This window comes from Helianthus annuus, chromosome 13, assembly GCF_002127325.2.
Source record: "Helianthus annuus cultivar XRQ/B chromosome 13, HanXRQr2.0-SUNRISE, whole genome shotgun sequence".
NCBI lineage: Eukaryota > Viridiplantae > Streptophyta > Magnoliopsida > Asterales > Asteraceae > Helianthus > Helianthus annuus.
The window spans coordinates 152,286,497-152,303,784 of NC_035445.2; the positions used below are offsets into that span (position 1 = coordinate 152,286,497).

At 37.5% G+C, this 17,288-nt stretch overlaps 2 protein-coding genes across 2 annotated transcripts; both read left to right on the forward strand.

Moving 5' to 3' along the window:
• The first annotated feature begins 6,422 nt into the window (after nt 1-6,422).
• On the forward strand, nt 6,423-13,485 carry LOC110899847 (putative disease resistance RPP13-like protein 1). The gene is made up of 3 exons (XM_035981642.1): nt 6,423-9,054; nt 9,121-10,094; nt 13,193-13,485. The coding sequence occupies exons 1-2, from the start codon at nt 6,454-6,456 to the stop codon at nt 9,334-9,336; spliced, it is 2,817 nt and encodes a 938-aa protein (XP_035837535.1). The 5' UTR covers nt 6,423-6,453; the 3' UTR covers nt 9,337-10,094; nt 13,193-13,485.
• Nucleotides 13,486-14,580: 1,095 nt separating this feature from the next.
• On the forward strand, nt 14,581-15,580 carry LOC110902025. The gene is made up of 2 exons (XM_022148766.1): nt 14,581-14,598; nt 14,696-15,580. The coding sequence occupies exons 1-2, from the start codon at nt 14,581-14,583 to the stop codon at nt 15,578-15,580; spliced, it is 903 nt and encodes a 300-aa protein (XP_022004458.1).
• Nucleotides 15,581-17,288: the final 1,708 nt, after the last annotated feature.

Sequence of the window (17,288 nt, forward strand, 5' to 3'; positions counted from 1 at the left end):
TATCAGCGATCACCAACACCGGAAAACTCGTAAAAACAAAATAAATAAAAACGAAAAAATAAAGCCGAGCGAAAAGTAGACGTAAAATCTTTAAATTACGCACGCTCGTTGCAGAGAAATTAAATCGAAACGTAAAACATAGAAAAAATAACTAAGTTAATCCAGGACCCGTGCGTTGCGACGAACATGTTAAACGGAGAAAAATAGATGTGTTTTGACAGGCCAAACGGGAAAAATATACGAAAAATGTTGAACCCCACACGCACGTTGCGGTGCGTTAACTCACAAAATTTAGAACGAAACGAAAAGCTTGGGAATGATGAAAAGGTATGGTGGAACAAAATTGAAAATGAAAAAGAGTTGGGGTTAAATTGGAAAAGATGAAAAGCTTTAGATTAATAAGTAAAAAAAACAAAGGGTCTAAATTGCAAAAGTATAAAAGTTTTGGGTAATATTATTAATTAGTAAAAAAACAAAATCATAATAATTTATTAGATATTAGATTTAGATATTTATAATATTATTAATTGGATTCATTAATATTAAACTAAAAATAAGGATAAAGATAATAAGTGATATTTATATATTGGTTATTATTATTAAAAGAAATATATTATTAAATAAATATAAATAAAATTTATTTGGTTGAAAGAGAGAATGTCATATAACATTATTTGTAGTCTTTTATTAATATTTAGATTTTATTACTTTATTCAATTATTTATGACGACCTACAATGCAACTCTAGTCACCTCTAAAAGTCATATTCTAGTCTTGTAAAGCATGAATTCCACCTTACTGGCTTGCAGTATCAGACACGATTTCAAACACACTCAAAACACTTATGAAGATATTATAAAACAATAAACCAAAAATAATATCCATTCATGAATATTATAGACATGGATATTATGTTTTATTTTTATAAGTCAAACTCGGCCCGAGCTGACCGACTAAATCCAATTCTGGCCAAGATCGACCTTCGTTGATCGATTCCGAGTAATTAGGTGAAGTAAAAAAAATCGCCTCGACACCATACCTTGTAGCAATTACTCGGCTTTTTAAACCTTGTTTTACACATCAGTCATAATATAGGACCTTAGTGTGATTTTGAAAACATGTTCCCTAGCATACCATAAAAGGTTAGTTTTAATTAGCTTATCTTTCGCTTGTTCCTGTTTCAAGAAAATTCAACACTTCATTCTTTGACCGCAAACGAAGACCAAATGGTGCAATAAAATACTACTTGAAGATGATAACCAGAAAACACTTAATAGAATAAGAATCTAAAACTTATGCCGATATGTATAACTGAAAATACAAAAGCTAGAGCCTTGAGAGGATTAGTTCAACCATTTTTCTTTGTCTAACACCAGTTAACGCCAACAATGGATGGAGTTAGTAAGATGGGGATGAGAATGGCAAGAAAATGAAACCTCATCGTGTGTTTTTGGCAAAAAAAAAATTACAAAAATGGCTAAAACTGTAATTTAGAGTAAACTGAAGGGACTAAAACCGCTAATTATGAGTGATTGCTTATGCAAATGTAGAAATGTATGTTTATGTTCTTCAACTGTTATTTAGGTCATTAATCCTTTAGTAATTTAGTTTCTGTTAGTAAAAAGCTAAATACTAGTGATTGCTTCTGCAAATGTTGAAATGTATGCATAAGCCGATTGTATTTCATGTAAATGGTATGCATAATGAGGCATCTTATAGCTTTCGATCTGGTTAAGGCTACTTCCATCTTTTTACATGTTTACCCCTAAAAATGGAAATGTTCTTCAAAAAAACAGGTTTCTGTTGACTAGTACGACCCGTTTTAAAAATCGGATCAGGTTCGTGTTGACCCGTATTACAAACGGGTCGGGTTCGGGTTGACCTGTATAAAAACGGGTTGACGGATTAATTAACCCGTTTAATTATTTAGAAAAAAAAATATTTTGTTTTTGTTTTTTCCGTTTCTATTTTACATGGTTAGTTATAATAATGTTACTTTTGACACATTATATTATTTATTTTTCACACTCATGCTTATCATCAAACATGTTATGGATAACCCGCTTAAAACCCAACAACTCGCTTATAATATTACTCATTTAAAAAAATTGGTGAAACGGGTCGGGTTTGGGTTGACCGAATTTATATGGGTCGGGTTGGGGTTGCAATCTTTGACCCGAATAATAATATGGGTCGGGTCGGGTTAACATTTCAACCCATCGCCAACCCGCAACCCGTCAATTTGCCAACCCATCAACCCGACACGACTGACACCCCTACTTCAATTTCTGCTTGTTCTTTTATTGTATAGACATATCAAACAGCCTCACATCATTTCCATTGGACTGTTTCATATCATCCAATACACAATCTGTAGTCTTGTTCTTCACTATGAACGTCATAATTGCTTAGACTATGTGTACTCGGGCATGATATGGCGCCCAAAAGTAATATAGCGCCACCCCACACCTCCCCCCCTAGGCGTTATACAATCCAAAATCAAATTCTTGTGAAAATTATCATCACGCCAAACAAGAAAACTCTATGTCTCACACACACACGTGCACATATATATACACATATATAGACCCCACATCTACATAACCCCCCCACTACACACTCAAGTTATATAACCCTCTTTTCTTACACATTTGACACGCGTGTCGTATAACCCCCCCCCCCCCATTTACATAACGCCCCACTACAGGCCTTAACATGAGTTATTCGTGAGTCAAAGTGAAAAAAACCGTCTATTAACCAAAAATAATTGTCTAAAGTAATTAACCGGACCAGTTAAAAAAATAACTGGTCAAAGTCAAGTTAACCAATATAACCGGTTAACCAAACCGATTATTGAAATTAACTGGTTTGTTTATCTTTAGCGGGGGCGTCAAAGGGGTGCTAGGGCTTTGGCGTGGAGGCTAGAGTTAGTTTGATTTATTTTCATTTTAATTGGTGATGAATATACAAATCAATCATTTATCTCCATCTCATCATTTATTTTCTCAATTTCTCATTACTTATCTTACAATATTTTATACTCCCATTATGCACCTTAAGTGTAATGTGATGTGTGAAACGTTATGTCTCTATATGACGCCTACATAACAAACACTTTTTTTTTTTTTTTCACATTTCACTCTATCATAACACTATCTTAGCAACAAGGACTAAATCTATTACCTACAAGTTAAATCACTTTGTGTATTATTTGCTTTAAAAAAGATAGTTCTTCTTTTGTGACCTGACTGTAGGATGACCAGTTTGAGAGCCTTTGTTACAAAGGAGCCTACACACTTCAGCACTTCTGATAAGAACCAAATTGGATGGATCTAAACTGATCCTCTCAATCAAATGCACAATTATCTCCCTGCATAATTAAGATATTATCCCATGATTTCAGCAACTATTTCAAAGGCTAAAATAAGGGGAAACTTCCAGCAATCCTCAAGAATAAATAGGCCTTTAGTCATCTATTTTCTTTGTCCAGTTTTTATTCATTATCGTGTCTTGTGTTTGGAGATTTGCCTATCTCGAATCAGGCTAACTATCCCTTGTTTTCCCTATTTTTATTAATCAAAATTTCCAGTTTCTATCATTTGGTTCCATTGCCGGGAAGTCGAATGACGCTTACAACCCGGAATTTGGTTATCTCTGCCCAGTTATCATCGATTGCGGCACGATTAGACGCCATCTTAGCAACCATGAAGGATGATATTGCAACCATGAAGGATGATGTTGCAGCAATCAAGACTCAAATGATCAAGGATGGCAGTTACTGTGAAGAAATCAAGAATCGGATTATCATGCACACAAGTTTCAACCCAGATGATCTAGATCCCGAAGTCATTGAGAATCACCAGAAGTTTGAGCGGGTTGATTACCAAAGTCAGTCGCCAAAAGATCAAGAAATCGAAGGCGATGAAGATGATGATTTCATTCCAAATGTTAATTCGCCTAAAGACAATGGTCCTATCCAGATTACTCTTCATCACTCAACCAAAGGTGCTGAAGTTTTGGATCTAGATCATGTAAGGAAGGACCCACAAGTGGTAGGGAAGAAGACGGTTCCCAAGCTTCCCAAAGAAGCTGCAAGTCGGAGAGATGGTAGCGGAGACGTGAAGGACAACCACCATGGTCCACCGAATGTCGTGGCCAGGCTCGACCTACAACCACAATCCGGTTGGGCTAAGCTATTGGTTTATGAAGCGTGTCAACCTATAATTGAATGGCTCATCGCTTGGCACAACTATTGGATAATCGACTTGAGGACAAGTCGTTTTACCAGGCGGGAAGTAATGATAAGAACCAAATTGGATGGATCCAAACTGATCCTCTCAATCAAATGCACAATTATCTCCCTGCATAATTAAGATATTATCCCATGATTTCAGCAACTATTTCAAAGGCTAAAATAAGGGGAAACTTCCAGTAATCCTCAAGAATAAATAGGCCTTTAGTCATCTATTTTCTTTGTCCAGTTTTTATTCATTATCGTGTCTTGTGTTTGGAGATTTGCCTATCTCGAATCAGGCTAACTATCCCTTGTTTTCCCTATTTTTATTAATCAAAATTTCCAGTTTCTATCAACTTCATTCATTCATGACATGATATTTCTTCCTCAAAAAATAAATGTTGTTGTTTACGCGAATATTATCATATAATAATTATAATAATAATAATATGAATTAAAAGTTAAACATCTTTAGTATTATTTTTTCTTTAACTTTTAGATAATGATTAATGTTGAAAATTAACACCAAACATCATATCACACTAAATCTAATATAAAAGAATTCCTTTTTTAAACATTTCAACATCAGTGGCATCCCGTTTAAGTTGAATGTTTCTAAACATAAGTCATGTTTTTTTTCTAAATTTTATTATGCGATTAAAGTAGTACTTCCAAACACCCTCTGAGTTAGTCACCTAGAGCTTCATTCGGTCAATCTTTTGAAGACAGATTTTAAAAAGAAAATGTGTAATGTTAAGCTAAATATTCAATTATCATAAGTTAGAGGGTTATTATTGTAACTAGTAGAATATATATAAACCTCTTTGTATTCAATATTGAATTAATGAATGAAATTATGAGTTGATATGGGTCGTCTTACTTACTTTCTTGGTATTGAAGTGCTTCACACCTCTTCGGGTCCTATCCTATCTCAACGGAAGTATATTCAGGAACTCATTGCTCGAGCTGGGTTAAAACATTCGAAACCGCTTGCCACACCTACAAATGCCAAAGCAGATACGATAAACAAGGACGACCCACTTATGGCCGATCCTACTAGATATCGTCATTGTATTGGAGCACTTCGGTATGCTACTTTATCTCGGCCCGACATTGCCTACGTTGTCAACAGGGTATGTCAGTTCATGCATGAACCTCACGAATCCCATTGGACGGCTGTCAAACGTATAATTCGCTACCTCAAGGGAACGTCTCAACTGGGCCTTCGTTTTACATCGAACTCAACGTCTACATTACATGCCTTTGCTGATTCACATTGGGGTTAGCGGTTGGTTCCTATTACAGCATATTCGGATTCCGATTGGGCTAGTTGCCCGGTCGACCGTCGATCCACGGGGGGCTATGCTATCTTCTTGAGTTCAAACTTAGTATCATGGTCAGCTCGTAAGCAGAAAACTGTCTCTAGGTCTTCTACTGAATCCGAATACAAGGCTATTGCTGATACGGTTGCTGAACTAATTTGGCTAAAGTCTCTTCTACAAGAACTGGGAGTTAAGTTGAATAAACCTACTCTTTGGTGTGATAATCTTGGAGCTACGTATCTTTCAGCAAACCCAGTGTTTCATGCTAGAACTAAACATGTGGAGGTAGATTTTCATTTTGTTCGTGAACAAGTCAGTCAAGGAAATCTGAAGGTTCAATTTATTAAAACAAATGATCAAATTGCCGATATCTTCACGAAGCCGTTATCAACTCAAAGATTTGAATTTTTAAGATCCATGTTGCAGGTCGTTACCCGCCCTCAACTTGCGGGGGAATGTTAAGCTAAATATTCAATTATCATAAGTTAGAGAGTTATTATTGTAACTAGTAGGATATATATAAACCTCTTTGTATTCAATATTGAATTAATGAATGAAATTATGAGTTGATATGTAATTATATATGTTAAAAATATTCCTATAAAATAAAAATACAGATTATGACTCGTAGCTAATAAAATACACCAGAATTCTTGGCCCATGAGGATATGCAAGGGGCAATTTCGATCTTTTATCTTGCATTTTTCTTGATGCCTGTCTTAATCTAAATCTTATTCTTAATTCTTAATGCTATAATAATACAAAAACTTTATTTTTCTTGACCAAGACAATAATGCAATCTTTTCCTATGACAAACTAACAATGATCAATCACTGAAACAATCATAACAAACGCTTCCTAACATCACCAATTTCATTAATAATCTCACCATAATCAATGGATGAAATCGTCCTTTCTTCTTTCCTCTCTGTCATCTTTGAAAAGTTGGCCTCTGCAGCTTTGGAAACACTTGCTCCATACTTTAAAACCGATTATGATATAGAGAAACTGAAGAGGTCATCACTCCAAATCCAAAGTCTGCTCGCTGATGCTTCTCAGAAGGAGACAACCAATCAGTTTGTGAAACGATGGCTCAATGATCTCCGACATTTAGCTTACGATGTAGAAGATGTACTCGACGAGTTAGCAACTGATGCTATCCATCGTGAGTGGACTGACCAATCAGAAACCCACACCAGCAAGGTAAGAAAGTTGTTCCCAAATCCTTTCTCAAAGCATTCATCATATAGTAGGACCATGAAGGACAAGATAGATGTTATTACCACCAAGTTACAACAGCTACTAGAGGAGAAAGATGCTCTTGGCTTAGTTGTCATAGAGGAAAGGAGGTCAACAAATGTAAATAGAAGATTACAAACCTCTATGGTCCATGAATCTAGTATTTTTGGTCGGCGAGTAGAGAAAGAGGCACTGGTCCACAAGTTGCTGCGGGATGAACCGTGTGGTCAAAACTTTAGCATAGTTCCCATAGTTGGTATGGGTGGGGTGGGAAAAACTACCCTAGCTAGACTTGTGTATGACGAACCAAAAGTAACGGAACACTTCAAACTCAAGGCATGGGTTTGTGTTTCGGATGAGTTTGATAGCTTTGGTATTAGCAAAGTTATCTTTCAATCTGTGACAGGGAAAACCACGGAATTTAAAGATTTAAATCTGCTTCAAGTAGCTCTTAGAGATCACATAAAGGAGAAGAGATTATTATTGGTGTTAGATGATGTATGGAGTGAAAGTTGTCAAGATTGGGATACACTAGTTGGACCGTTTTATGCATGTGCTCCTGGAAGTAAAATCATCATGACAACACGGAAGGATCAGTTGCTTAAAAAGTTGGGTTACGGTAATCTAAGCCGGTTGCGAACCTTGTCACATGACGATGCTCTTTCTTTACTTGCTCTACACGCATTGGGTGTATCTAATTTTGATTCACATTTGTCACTCAAACCACATGGTGTAGGTATTGTGAAAAAATGTGATGGATTGCCTTTGGCTTTGAAAGCAGTTGGGAGATTATTGAGCACAAGAATAGATGAAGAAGGGTATTGGAAGAAAGTATTAGATAGTGAGATATGGAGGTTATCCGTTGAAGGTGAAACCGTCCCAGCTCTTATACTTAGCTACCATGATCTTTCTGCACATTTGAAGCAGCTGTTTGCTTATTGTTCCTTGTTCCCTAAGGACTGCTTGTTTGACAAGGAGAACGTAGTTCGATTATGGATGGCAGAAGGGTTTTTGCAGCAGTCAACTCCAAGCGATTCAAATAAAGAATGTTTGGGTCATGAATACTTTGATGAGTTATTGTCAAGGTCATTTTTTCAACATGCACCTAATAACGAATCATTGTTTGTGATGCATGACCTTATGAATGACTTGGCGAAATCTGTTGCTGGCGAGTTTTTCTTGAGATTGGAGAATATTAATATGGAAGAAGCTTTGGAAAAGTACCGCCATATGTCATTTGTTTGTGAGGGATATGTAGCTTACAAGAAGTTTGAAGCGTTTAAAAGAGCTAAGAGTTTGAGAACTTTCATGGCGGTGTCTGCTAGGGTTGTGGGGCAACGTTATTTCTACTTATCAAATAAGATTTTGGTTGACTTACTTCCTGAATTACCATTGTTAAGGGTTCTATGCTTGAGTGGCTCTCAAATAAGTGAAGTACCCGAGTCAGTTGGTAATTTGAGGCACTTGAGGTATCTTAATCTATCTAGAACTAGAATCACACAATTACCTGAAAATGTTAGCAATCTCTATAATTTAGAGATGTTGATATTATTCGGTTGTCGTAGTTTAGCAAAGTTGACCAACAACTTCTTAAAACTTAAGAACTTGCGGCATCTTGACATCAGGGATACCCCAAATTTGCATCAGTTGCCTTTGGGGATTGGTGAGTTGAAATGCCTACAAACTCTCTCCAAGTTCATTATCAGAGGTGAAAGTGGTTTCGAAATAACCAAACTTAAGGACTTAAAGAATCTATGTGGGGAATTTTCCATTGAGGGTTTGGACAAAGTGCATAATGCAATGGAAGCACGGGATGCGAACTTTTCACAAAAGAGGCTTAATGAGTTTACGGTTGTATGGAGTGCAGCCTCAGCAAACGTAATGCTTGCAAAGGAGGTGCTTAATGAGCTGAGGCCTAGTAACGATCATCTAAAACAACTCAACATTGTGTTATATGGTGGATTAGAGTTTCCAAATTGGGTTGGCGATCCCTCGTTTCAACGACTAAAGCATGTGTCAATACGTAACTGTAAAAAATGTACATCTCTACCACCTCTTGGGCAGCTACCATCACTTAAGAAGTTATTTATTGAAGGTCTGGATGGGGTGAAAGTTGTGGGTTTGGAGTTACTTGGGACTGGTAGTGCATTTCTTTCACTTGAAATTCTACATTTAAAAAATATGGGAGGGTGGGAGAAATGGTCAACCAATAGTGGGGTTGTGTTTCCACTCCTGCAAGAGCTTCATATAGAAGATTGTCATAATTTGGTTGAAGTGACATTTAATGTACTACCTTCACTTAATGTTCTGAAGTTATATAAGTGCCCTAATTTGGTTGAAGTCTCGGTTGAAGCACTGCCTTTATTGAATGTTCTGAAAATACATAGATGTGATAGTGGTGTTGTGAGAAGGCTGGTTGAAATAACTTCAGTAGTTACAGAGTTCCAAATAGAAGTGAAAAACTCAAGTCACTTAGGATTAAAGGCTGTGAAAAACTATTGGAAAGGGAGTGGGGAAGACAAAAGTTGCTTGAATATGTAGTGATAACTGGTTGGCGAAATCAGAAATCAATCATTGAACTGAAGTACTTGGTTCACCTCACCACATTGTGTATAGAAGATTGTGAAAATCTGGAGTCATTTCCTGATAATGAGTTGCCCAATTTAACCTCATTGAAGAGATTGGAAATAACAGAATGTCGGAGTATGGATGCTTGTTTTCCTCGTGGGATTTGGCCTCCTAACTTGTGTTCCCTAAGGATAGGGAAGTTGAAGAAGCCCATCCTAGAGTGGGGCCCACAGAATTTTCCAATTTCACTTGTGGAACTATCCTTATACGGCGGTGAGGATGGAGTGAGTAGTTGTAGTGAGCTTTCTCTTCTTCTTCCTTCATCTCTTACTTCTCTTCAAATAAGTGGATTTGAGAAATTGGAATCAGTTTCAATGGGACTTCAACACCTCACTTCCCTCCAACATCTGAACTTTTGGAACTGCCCTAATTTGAAAAAAGTATCTGATCTCCAACACCTCACCTCCCTCCAAGATCTCTCTTTTATAAATTGCCCTAGTCTGAAGGAATTGTCCCATCCCCAACCCCACACCTCCCTCCAACAACTCTCTTTTGACAGATGCCCAAACATGATGGATCTACCAGAAATGATATTGCCTTCACTTTTCAGATTAGAAATCGGGGGTAATTGCCCAAAACTGAAAGAAAGATGGAGTAAAAGTGGCAGTCACTGGCCCCTCATCTCCCACATCCCCTGTATCTACATATGGTGATCATGAAGTCAATAGAAGGTCTCTCTCTCTCTCTCTCTCTAATGATTACTTATTTATTTTGCTTAGAGTTGAGACCTTGTTTTCATGCTGTTTTAAATATCAGTATAAATGTCGAGATCTTGTTTTATTGAGTTTGTGTTTATTTGTCAGTCAGTCAGTCAGGGGAAACTTGTTTAATGATGTTAGTCAGTTAGTTCTTCTTTTGTGACCTGACTATAGGATGACCAGTTTGAGAGCCTTTGTTACAAAGGGGCTACACACTTCAGCACTTCATTCATTCATGACATGATATCTTGTTCCCCAAAAAATAAATATTGTTGTTTACACAAATATTAACATATAATAATAATAATAATATGAATTAAAAGTTATACATCTTTACTATTATTTTTTCTTTAACTTTTAGATAATGATTACTGTTGAAAGTTAACACCAAACATCATATCATACTTAATCTAATTTAAAAGAATTCCTTTCTTAAACATTTGTACTCAACATCAATGGCATCCTGTTTAAGTTGAATGTTTCTAAACATTTGTCACTCACGCTGATTACACCTGGAAATTTAGGGAGTGGAGTATACGTGTTCATGTTCACAGAGGTATATAATGCTTTCACATTTTACTTGGTTCGTTATAGACGTCACCTGTTCCACTAATTTCACTGTAATTTTGAGTTTATATCTTTATGTTCTTAAATTGTTATTTAGGTCATTAATCGTTTAGTAATTTAGTCTCTGTTAGTAAAAAGCTAAATATGAGTGATTGCTTATGCAAATGTGTGGTGATTCATCCAGATTTGCAGCAGAATTGTGATGATGAATTTGTGAATTCATGATTGCGTTTTATATGAATCAAGTATGTGCAGAACAAATGGACAGATCGAATGCAAATAGGAAATGTCTTGGTACCGGTATTATGTTCCCGGCAATTCATATATATACATGTTACATCGAACAGTTATGTTGGCGGTTAAGATTTATGGCGGCAATAACCGTCATCTTGCTAACCAACATACCCGTTCGTTTATTAAACCGTTTCACATATTTTGTAGCATATAAATCCTAATATAAGTACAGACAAATATAACGATAATTATGTTTATACACTAATACCCTCCCCTAAACATAATTCTGTTTACGAGAGTTCTTGAGCACACTTTTGTTTGCTTCCGTGACAGCTTTCTCCGCTCTTGAGAAATCAAACCTTTTCCGTTGAAGCTTCTTAAGGCCATGCCAGTCGCTACCACCATAATAAACATATTGATTATTAGCTTCATCATGAGTGTTGCCAGATCCTCCTTGCGACCATTCTGCATCTTCTGCATATAGGGCATAATGGCTGATATCATTCTCTGTTACTCTTGCACCTGATGAACATTCAGTAATCTCTTTCTCTCCATCACTCTTGCATTCCCTGGGATCCTCCATCTTTTCTTCCTTCATTTCTAATGCCGTTTCTTGCGTTATCTTGATCTTATAGTAATAAACCAGAACATCTAAGTACATTGCATAAATCAGCCGCATGTACTCCCCATCTTCAAACTCGAACCCTATATCTTTTGCTATCATCGCCCATATACCATTTTCTGTAACTCGCCGATGACCGCCTTCTCGTTTCACTGCCATATAAAGATCCAATAGCCCTACCTTTCGATTGTTTGAAATGACTGCAGGTAATGGTCTTGATTGCACTTCTAACTTGACTTTGAGGAACCATTCCACCATCTTCTCAAATGTAACATCAAGATAATATTTGTATTTAAGAAAATACTCACCATCATCAAGCATATCTAACAGGGCCTTGCAATCACTAAAGTTATTAAACTTCATTGCTTGTAGGATTAGAATGTTCCAATCCGGTTCGCTTGCAGATAAGTTTAACTTCTCAAAATAATCATTCAGAAAATCTGCCCTATACTTCTCATGTTCATTTCCCTTTGTTAACACACATTGCTTTTCTAATTCACCCAACTCCTCTTCCTTTGTCATTCCAGAATGACAGTTTCGTTTATTGTTTATAGGTACACTAAAAGTTGGGTAAATTTTGCATCTTTCTCCCATGAACTTCACCGTAAACCCTTGTGTGATTAACTGATCATAACTTAATATATTTCTATCTATGTCCGTAGTGTATAAAACACTTTGAATACGTATATTTTCTGATCCGGACATAACATCTACTATTCCAACGCCTCTAACGAAAAAGAAATGATTTTCTCCAGTCTTAGTTTCAACATGAGACATATTTTTGATTCTTTTAAACATGTCTATGTTATAACAGAAGTGACGTTTGAGAGATTTACTAACATACCACATATCGGACCAATATCTTCCATCGGTTCCATCCAGAATGAATTCTTGTCGTTCTTCGTCTTGATGATTATCATCTTTCATTGATCCTTCTTGAATTCCAACATTTGCCGCTTGACGTAACAACTGATTCTCTTCATCCTTTTCTTTTTCTTGACATGAAGATATTTCATGACCAGGCATATTACAATAATAACAGCGGCGCTCCATCCTTCTTCGATCACGTCTCTCTTCCGAACAATGGACACAAGGCATCATTGACGATGTTTGCCTAAGATTGTCACTGATTGAAGAACTGGCTCTGATACCACTTTGTGGTGATTCATCCAGATTTGCAGCAGAATTGTGATGATGAATTTGTGAATTCATGATTGCGTTTTATATGAATCAAGTATGTGCAGAACAAATGGACAGATCGAATGCAAATAGGAAATGTCTTGGTACCGGTATTATGTTCCCGGCAATTCATATATATACATGTTACATCGAACAGTTATGTTGGCGGTTAAGATTTATGGCGGCAATAACCGTCATCTTGCTAACCAACATACCCGTTCGTTTATTAAACCGTTTCACATATTTTGTAGCATATAAATCCTAATATAAGTACAGACAAATATAACGATAATTATGTTTATACACTAATAAAATGTACAACTGTATGCCGATCGTATTTCATGTAAATGGTATGCATAATGAGGGATCTTATAGCTTTCTATCTGGTTAAGGCTACTTCCATCTTTTTACATGTTTACCCCTAAAAGTAGAAATGTTCTTCAAATTCTGCTTGTTTTTTATTGTGTAGACATATCAAACAGCTTCATATCCTGTTCACTATGAATGTCATAATTGCTTAACATGAGTTATTCATGAGTCAAGCAAGCAGAGTACTTATAGCTGCAAGCAAACGTTTCTTCAACTTTTGACGCCTCAGGTGGTGGTTGTCTTTGATCATAGCTTCTCTCTTTCAGCAACATGTGACTTAATGACAAGCTGTGCTGCTGCCTAAAGTTAACTTGACACCTGTACACAGAATTTGAATCTCATTAATTAATTCTCAGTTTTTTTTTCCTTTTATAATCTGTAGTTGATGATCGATGGAAATGGAATACTTCACCTTTGAGGAATGTGTTTCTTTTAAAGCTTTCTATACCCTAAATTCTGGACTATGTTTGATGTGTCCTTTTTAAAGTTACTTTAACAAGTATCGAGCTTTTATTTTGTTTCGAAAGAACCATGAGTCACATTAGCTTTTTATCTGAAATTGTTGAAGAGTTTGATTTTAGTGTGAATGGTGAAATCCAAGTATCTTAAGAAAGACTTTTAACATGGAGCTTGGTTTAAAAAAGCGCGAGGCGCTCCGAAGCGTTTTGGTTCCAAAAGCTTTAAGCGAAGCTTCAATCGCGAAGCGAGAGCTTCCCGTATTCGAAGCGCTCAAACTTAAAAAAAAATAAAAAAAGTTATTGTATACATCAATATGACCTATTCTACTTGTTAATCAATAATAAACACAAAAACATGATTAAAAAACACACTTAACACATAAAAAACACAGTTGAAACATAAATTAAAGTGGAAACACACTTAAAACATAAACATAATAACAATCTTTAATCAATAATCATCATAATCAAATACGCATTCGTCTCCATCAACATCACCCAATAAGATCATGTAGCTAATAGTTAGTAGCAAAAATTTAGGACTTATATGTTGGAAGTTTTGGGTATGTGAATGAAAGTCTCAAAAGGTGGTAAATACTTTGTCCCACATTGGTGTGGGAACAAAGTGAGTAGTTGTTTATAAGGTAAAGCCTTTACTACTCTATTGTAGCTTTATGACATGTTATACCACAAGTATTACCCACGCACCGGGGATGCAAAATATGAATTTTTGAACTGGAATTTGGCTGAACTCGTGTGTGCCCGTACGACCTGTGGACACGAATGCAGCTCCGAAAACCCGGCGCTTAAACCTCGCCTCAAAACGCCTATGGATTGAACCCAGTAAGGTTGTCTTTTTATATATAGTCATATAGGTAAATGATTAGTTTCTAGTTTTTCATCAATAGGTAAATGTTGCTATCTTTAGGTACTAAAACTCACTTTACTTCTTTAAAAAACAATCTGTTGGTTATATTTAGTTTCTAGTTTTTCATCAATTGAGTGATAAGTCACAAGAGTGTAGAATACTATGGAGGGACGATTTGAGGTTGATTCGTTGCCTTATACGTCACTCTAAACTTTTCATTCCTCCAATCACATTTAAGTAATGGGAGTTTATTTATTAATTTGATTTTGTTGTGCAGGAAATACACTCAACTAAAGGATCTTTTAAGCCAATATTCATTTCAGTTGGTCACTACACCGCTTGGCCCGAACTTTTCAAGATCCACTGTAAATCGTACAATGTTTACGATCATCTTCTTCCCAAGGACACTTCTTCTTCTTCCTCCTCTGATAAAGACAAAGATAAAGAAAAACCGGCGTCAACGGCTTCGTGGGAACGTCTAGACTCTATTGTTCTACAATGGATCTATGGAACGGTTTCCACCGATCTCCTTCATACTATCCTTAAACCCAACACCAATGCCTATGTGACGTGGACGACCCTCACTAACATCTTTCAGGATAATAAAGCTACCCGAATTATTGATTTGAATAATAAGTTCGCCAACACCAGACTTGACCAGTTTCCTTCCATGACTGCCTATTGTCAAGCTCTCAAAGTTATCTACGACCAACTCACTAACGTTGGCTCTCCCATCACCGAAGAACAGTTGGTGCTTCAGCTCCTAATGGGTCTCACGGAACAATACGAAGGCACGGCAACTATAATTCAACAAACCAGTCCCCTCCCAGACTTCTACGAGACATGCTCTCGTCTCTGCATGGCTGAATCTCGCAAGGTCAATCAAGCCCGCAACGCGGCACAAGCCGCGGGAACTGCTTTAGTTGCTACATCCGATGGTCGCACCGATACACCCCGCGACCAACCATGGTATGATTCTTCTCGCTCCTCGGACACTTCTCGGGACACCACTCGCGGACGTGGCTGTGGCCGCGGAAGAGGCCGCGGCAACACCAACAGAGGTCGTGGACACACCTCCGGCTCCAACAATTTCTCACAGGCATATCCACAGTGGCCCTTTCCTTATGCCTCATGGGCCGACCCACAAGCCACTTCGTTGTAGTCGATCCCTTCAATCTGACGAAAATCTTGAACGACTAAACGTGCTTTGTTTCGGATCACTACTCCACGGTCATCCTTTTTGCATTTAAACACCCAACGGGTACCAATCTTCTTGTAACCAGCAGGTTTCTCTACGAGTTTCCAGACACCAAGCTTCTGGAATTGTTGCAGTTCTTCCTGCATCGTTTCAACCCAAGAGTTATCTTTCATAGCTTCTTTCCAAGTTCTTGGCTCTTCCTGTGAGACATAACACGCGAAAGACCAATCGTTTTGCTGAGCAGATTCTCGTATAGCTGCATACAAGCCTGCATTGTTGTTGTTTCGCAACATGTTTCTTGTTTGAATGCCACTCTGTACATTTCCGATGATGTTTTGTTGTGGATGGGTATTATGAATCCTTGTTTCTGGATTATCTCGAACTGGAATATTTGTACCCAGATTGTTGAGATTGAGTTCAACAACCAAATCAATACCCGGAATTGACGAAGAGGATGATGCAGTAGCTTCAGCTGTTCTAGGGACATCCACTGGAGGTGTACCTTCTGAAGTACCATGAACTGCGGTTGTGGGGGCTTCTTGATCTGCATCGAGAAATTCATCATCCTCTGAAGATTCGTTCAATTCGGCAGCATCGTGAAAATCCTCATTGTCGAGAGCATTGCTGTTCACTGAAGATGGTTCTTGATTGACAAGAATTGGACGAACCACCGGTGAAACTGTTGCGTTGTCACTCTCGAAAAACATCCTTGCCGCAACATTTCTTCAAAGGCTTCAACATTGATCGAATTGAAAAAGTCATCGTACTCAAACATCCAAGGCTGACCAGGACATTTGACTGGCAATGTGTGCCTTTTTACTCTAACCTCAGATCATTCCTCGACCCTTTTTGTCTCTAGATTCCAGACTCTTAAGTTCGGGGTGGCATACCCCAGAAAGTATCCTTCAATTGCTTTTGCCCCAAACTTTCCATTAGGATCGATTATTGTGCACGGAGTTCCAAACGGTTCAAGATATGATAAATCGGGTTTCCGTTTGTGAAGAAGCTCATAGCAGGTCTGGTTGTGCCTTTTGACTATAAGGACTCGATTCAACATGTAACATGCGGAGGCCACAGCTTCAGACCAGAATGGAATGGGCAACTGCGACTCCACCAACATAGTCCTAGCAGTCTCGATCAATGTACGGTTCTTACGTTCAGCGACGCCATTCTGTTGAGGAGTGTAAGCTGCACTAAATTCGTGAAGAATACCTTTTGAAGTGCAAAACTCCTCCATGGCATGATTTTTAAATTCAGTACCATTGTCGCTACGTATCCGCCTAACCTTCAACTTATACAAATTCTCAATCTGAACGATCAAGTTTTTAATAATACCAAAGGTTTCGCTCTTGTGTGCCATGAACGCCACCCAAGAAAATCTTGAATAATCATCAGTTATCACGAGGCAATATTGATCATTCCGGATGCTTTTATGCTTGACAGGACCGAACAAATCCGTTTGCAAACGTTCTAGCGGAACGGCCACCGTGTTGATCTTCTTTGTAGGGTGTCGCTTCTTCGTTTGTTTTCCTTTCTGGCACGAAACACAGACGTCTTGAAGATGGAAGTTTTTAAGAGGAACACCATTCACCAATTCATTTGACACCAAATGATTCATTTTGCGTAAGTGAATGTGACCCATTCGTCTGTGCCAAGAGATTGAGTCTTTTTT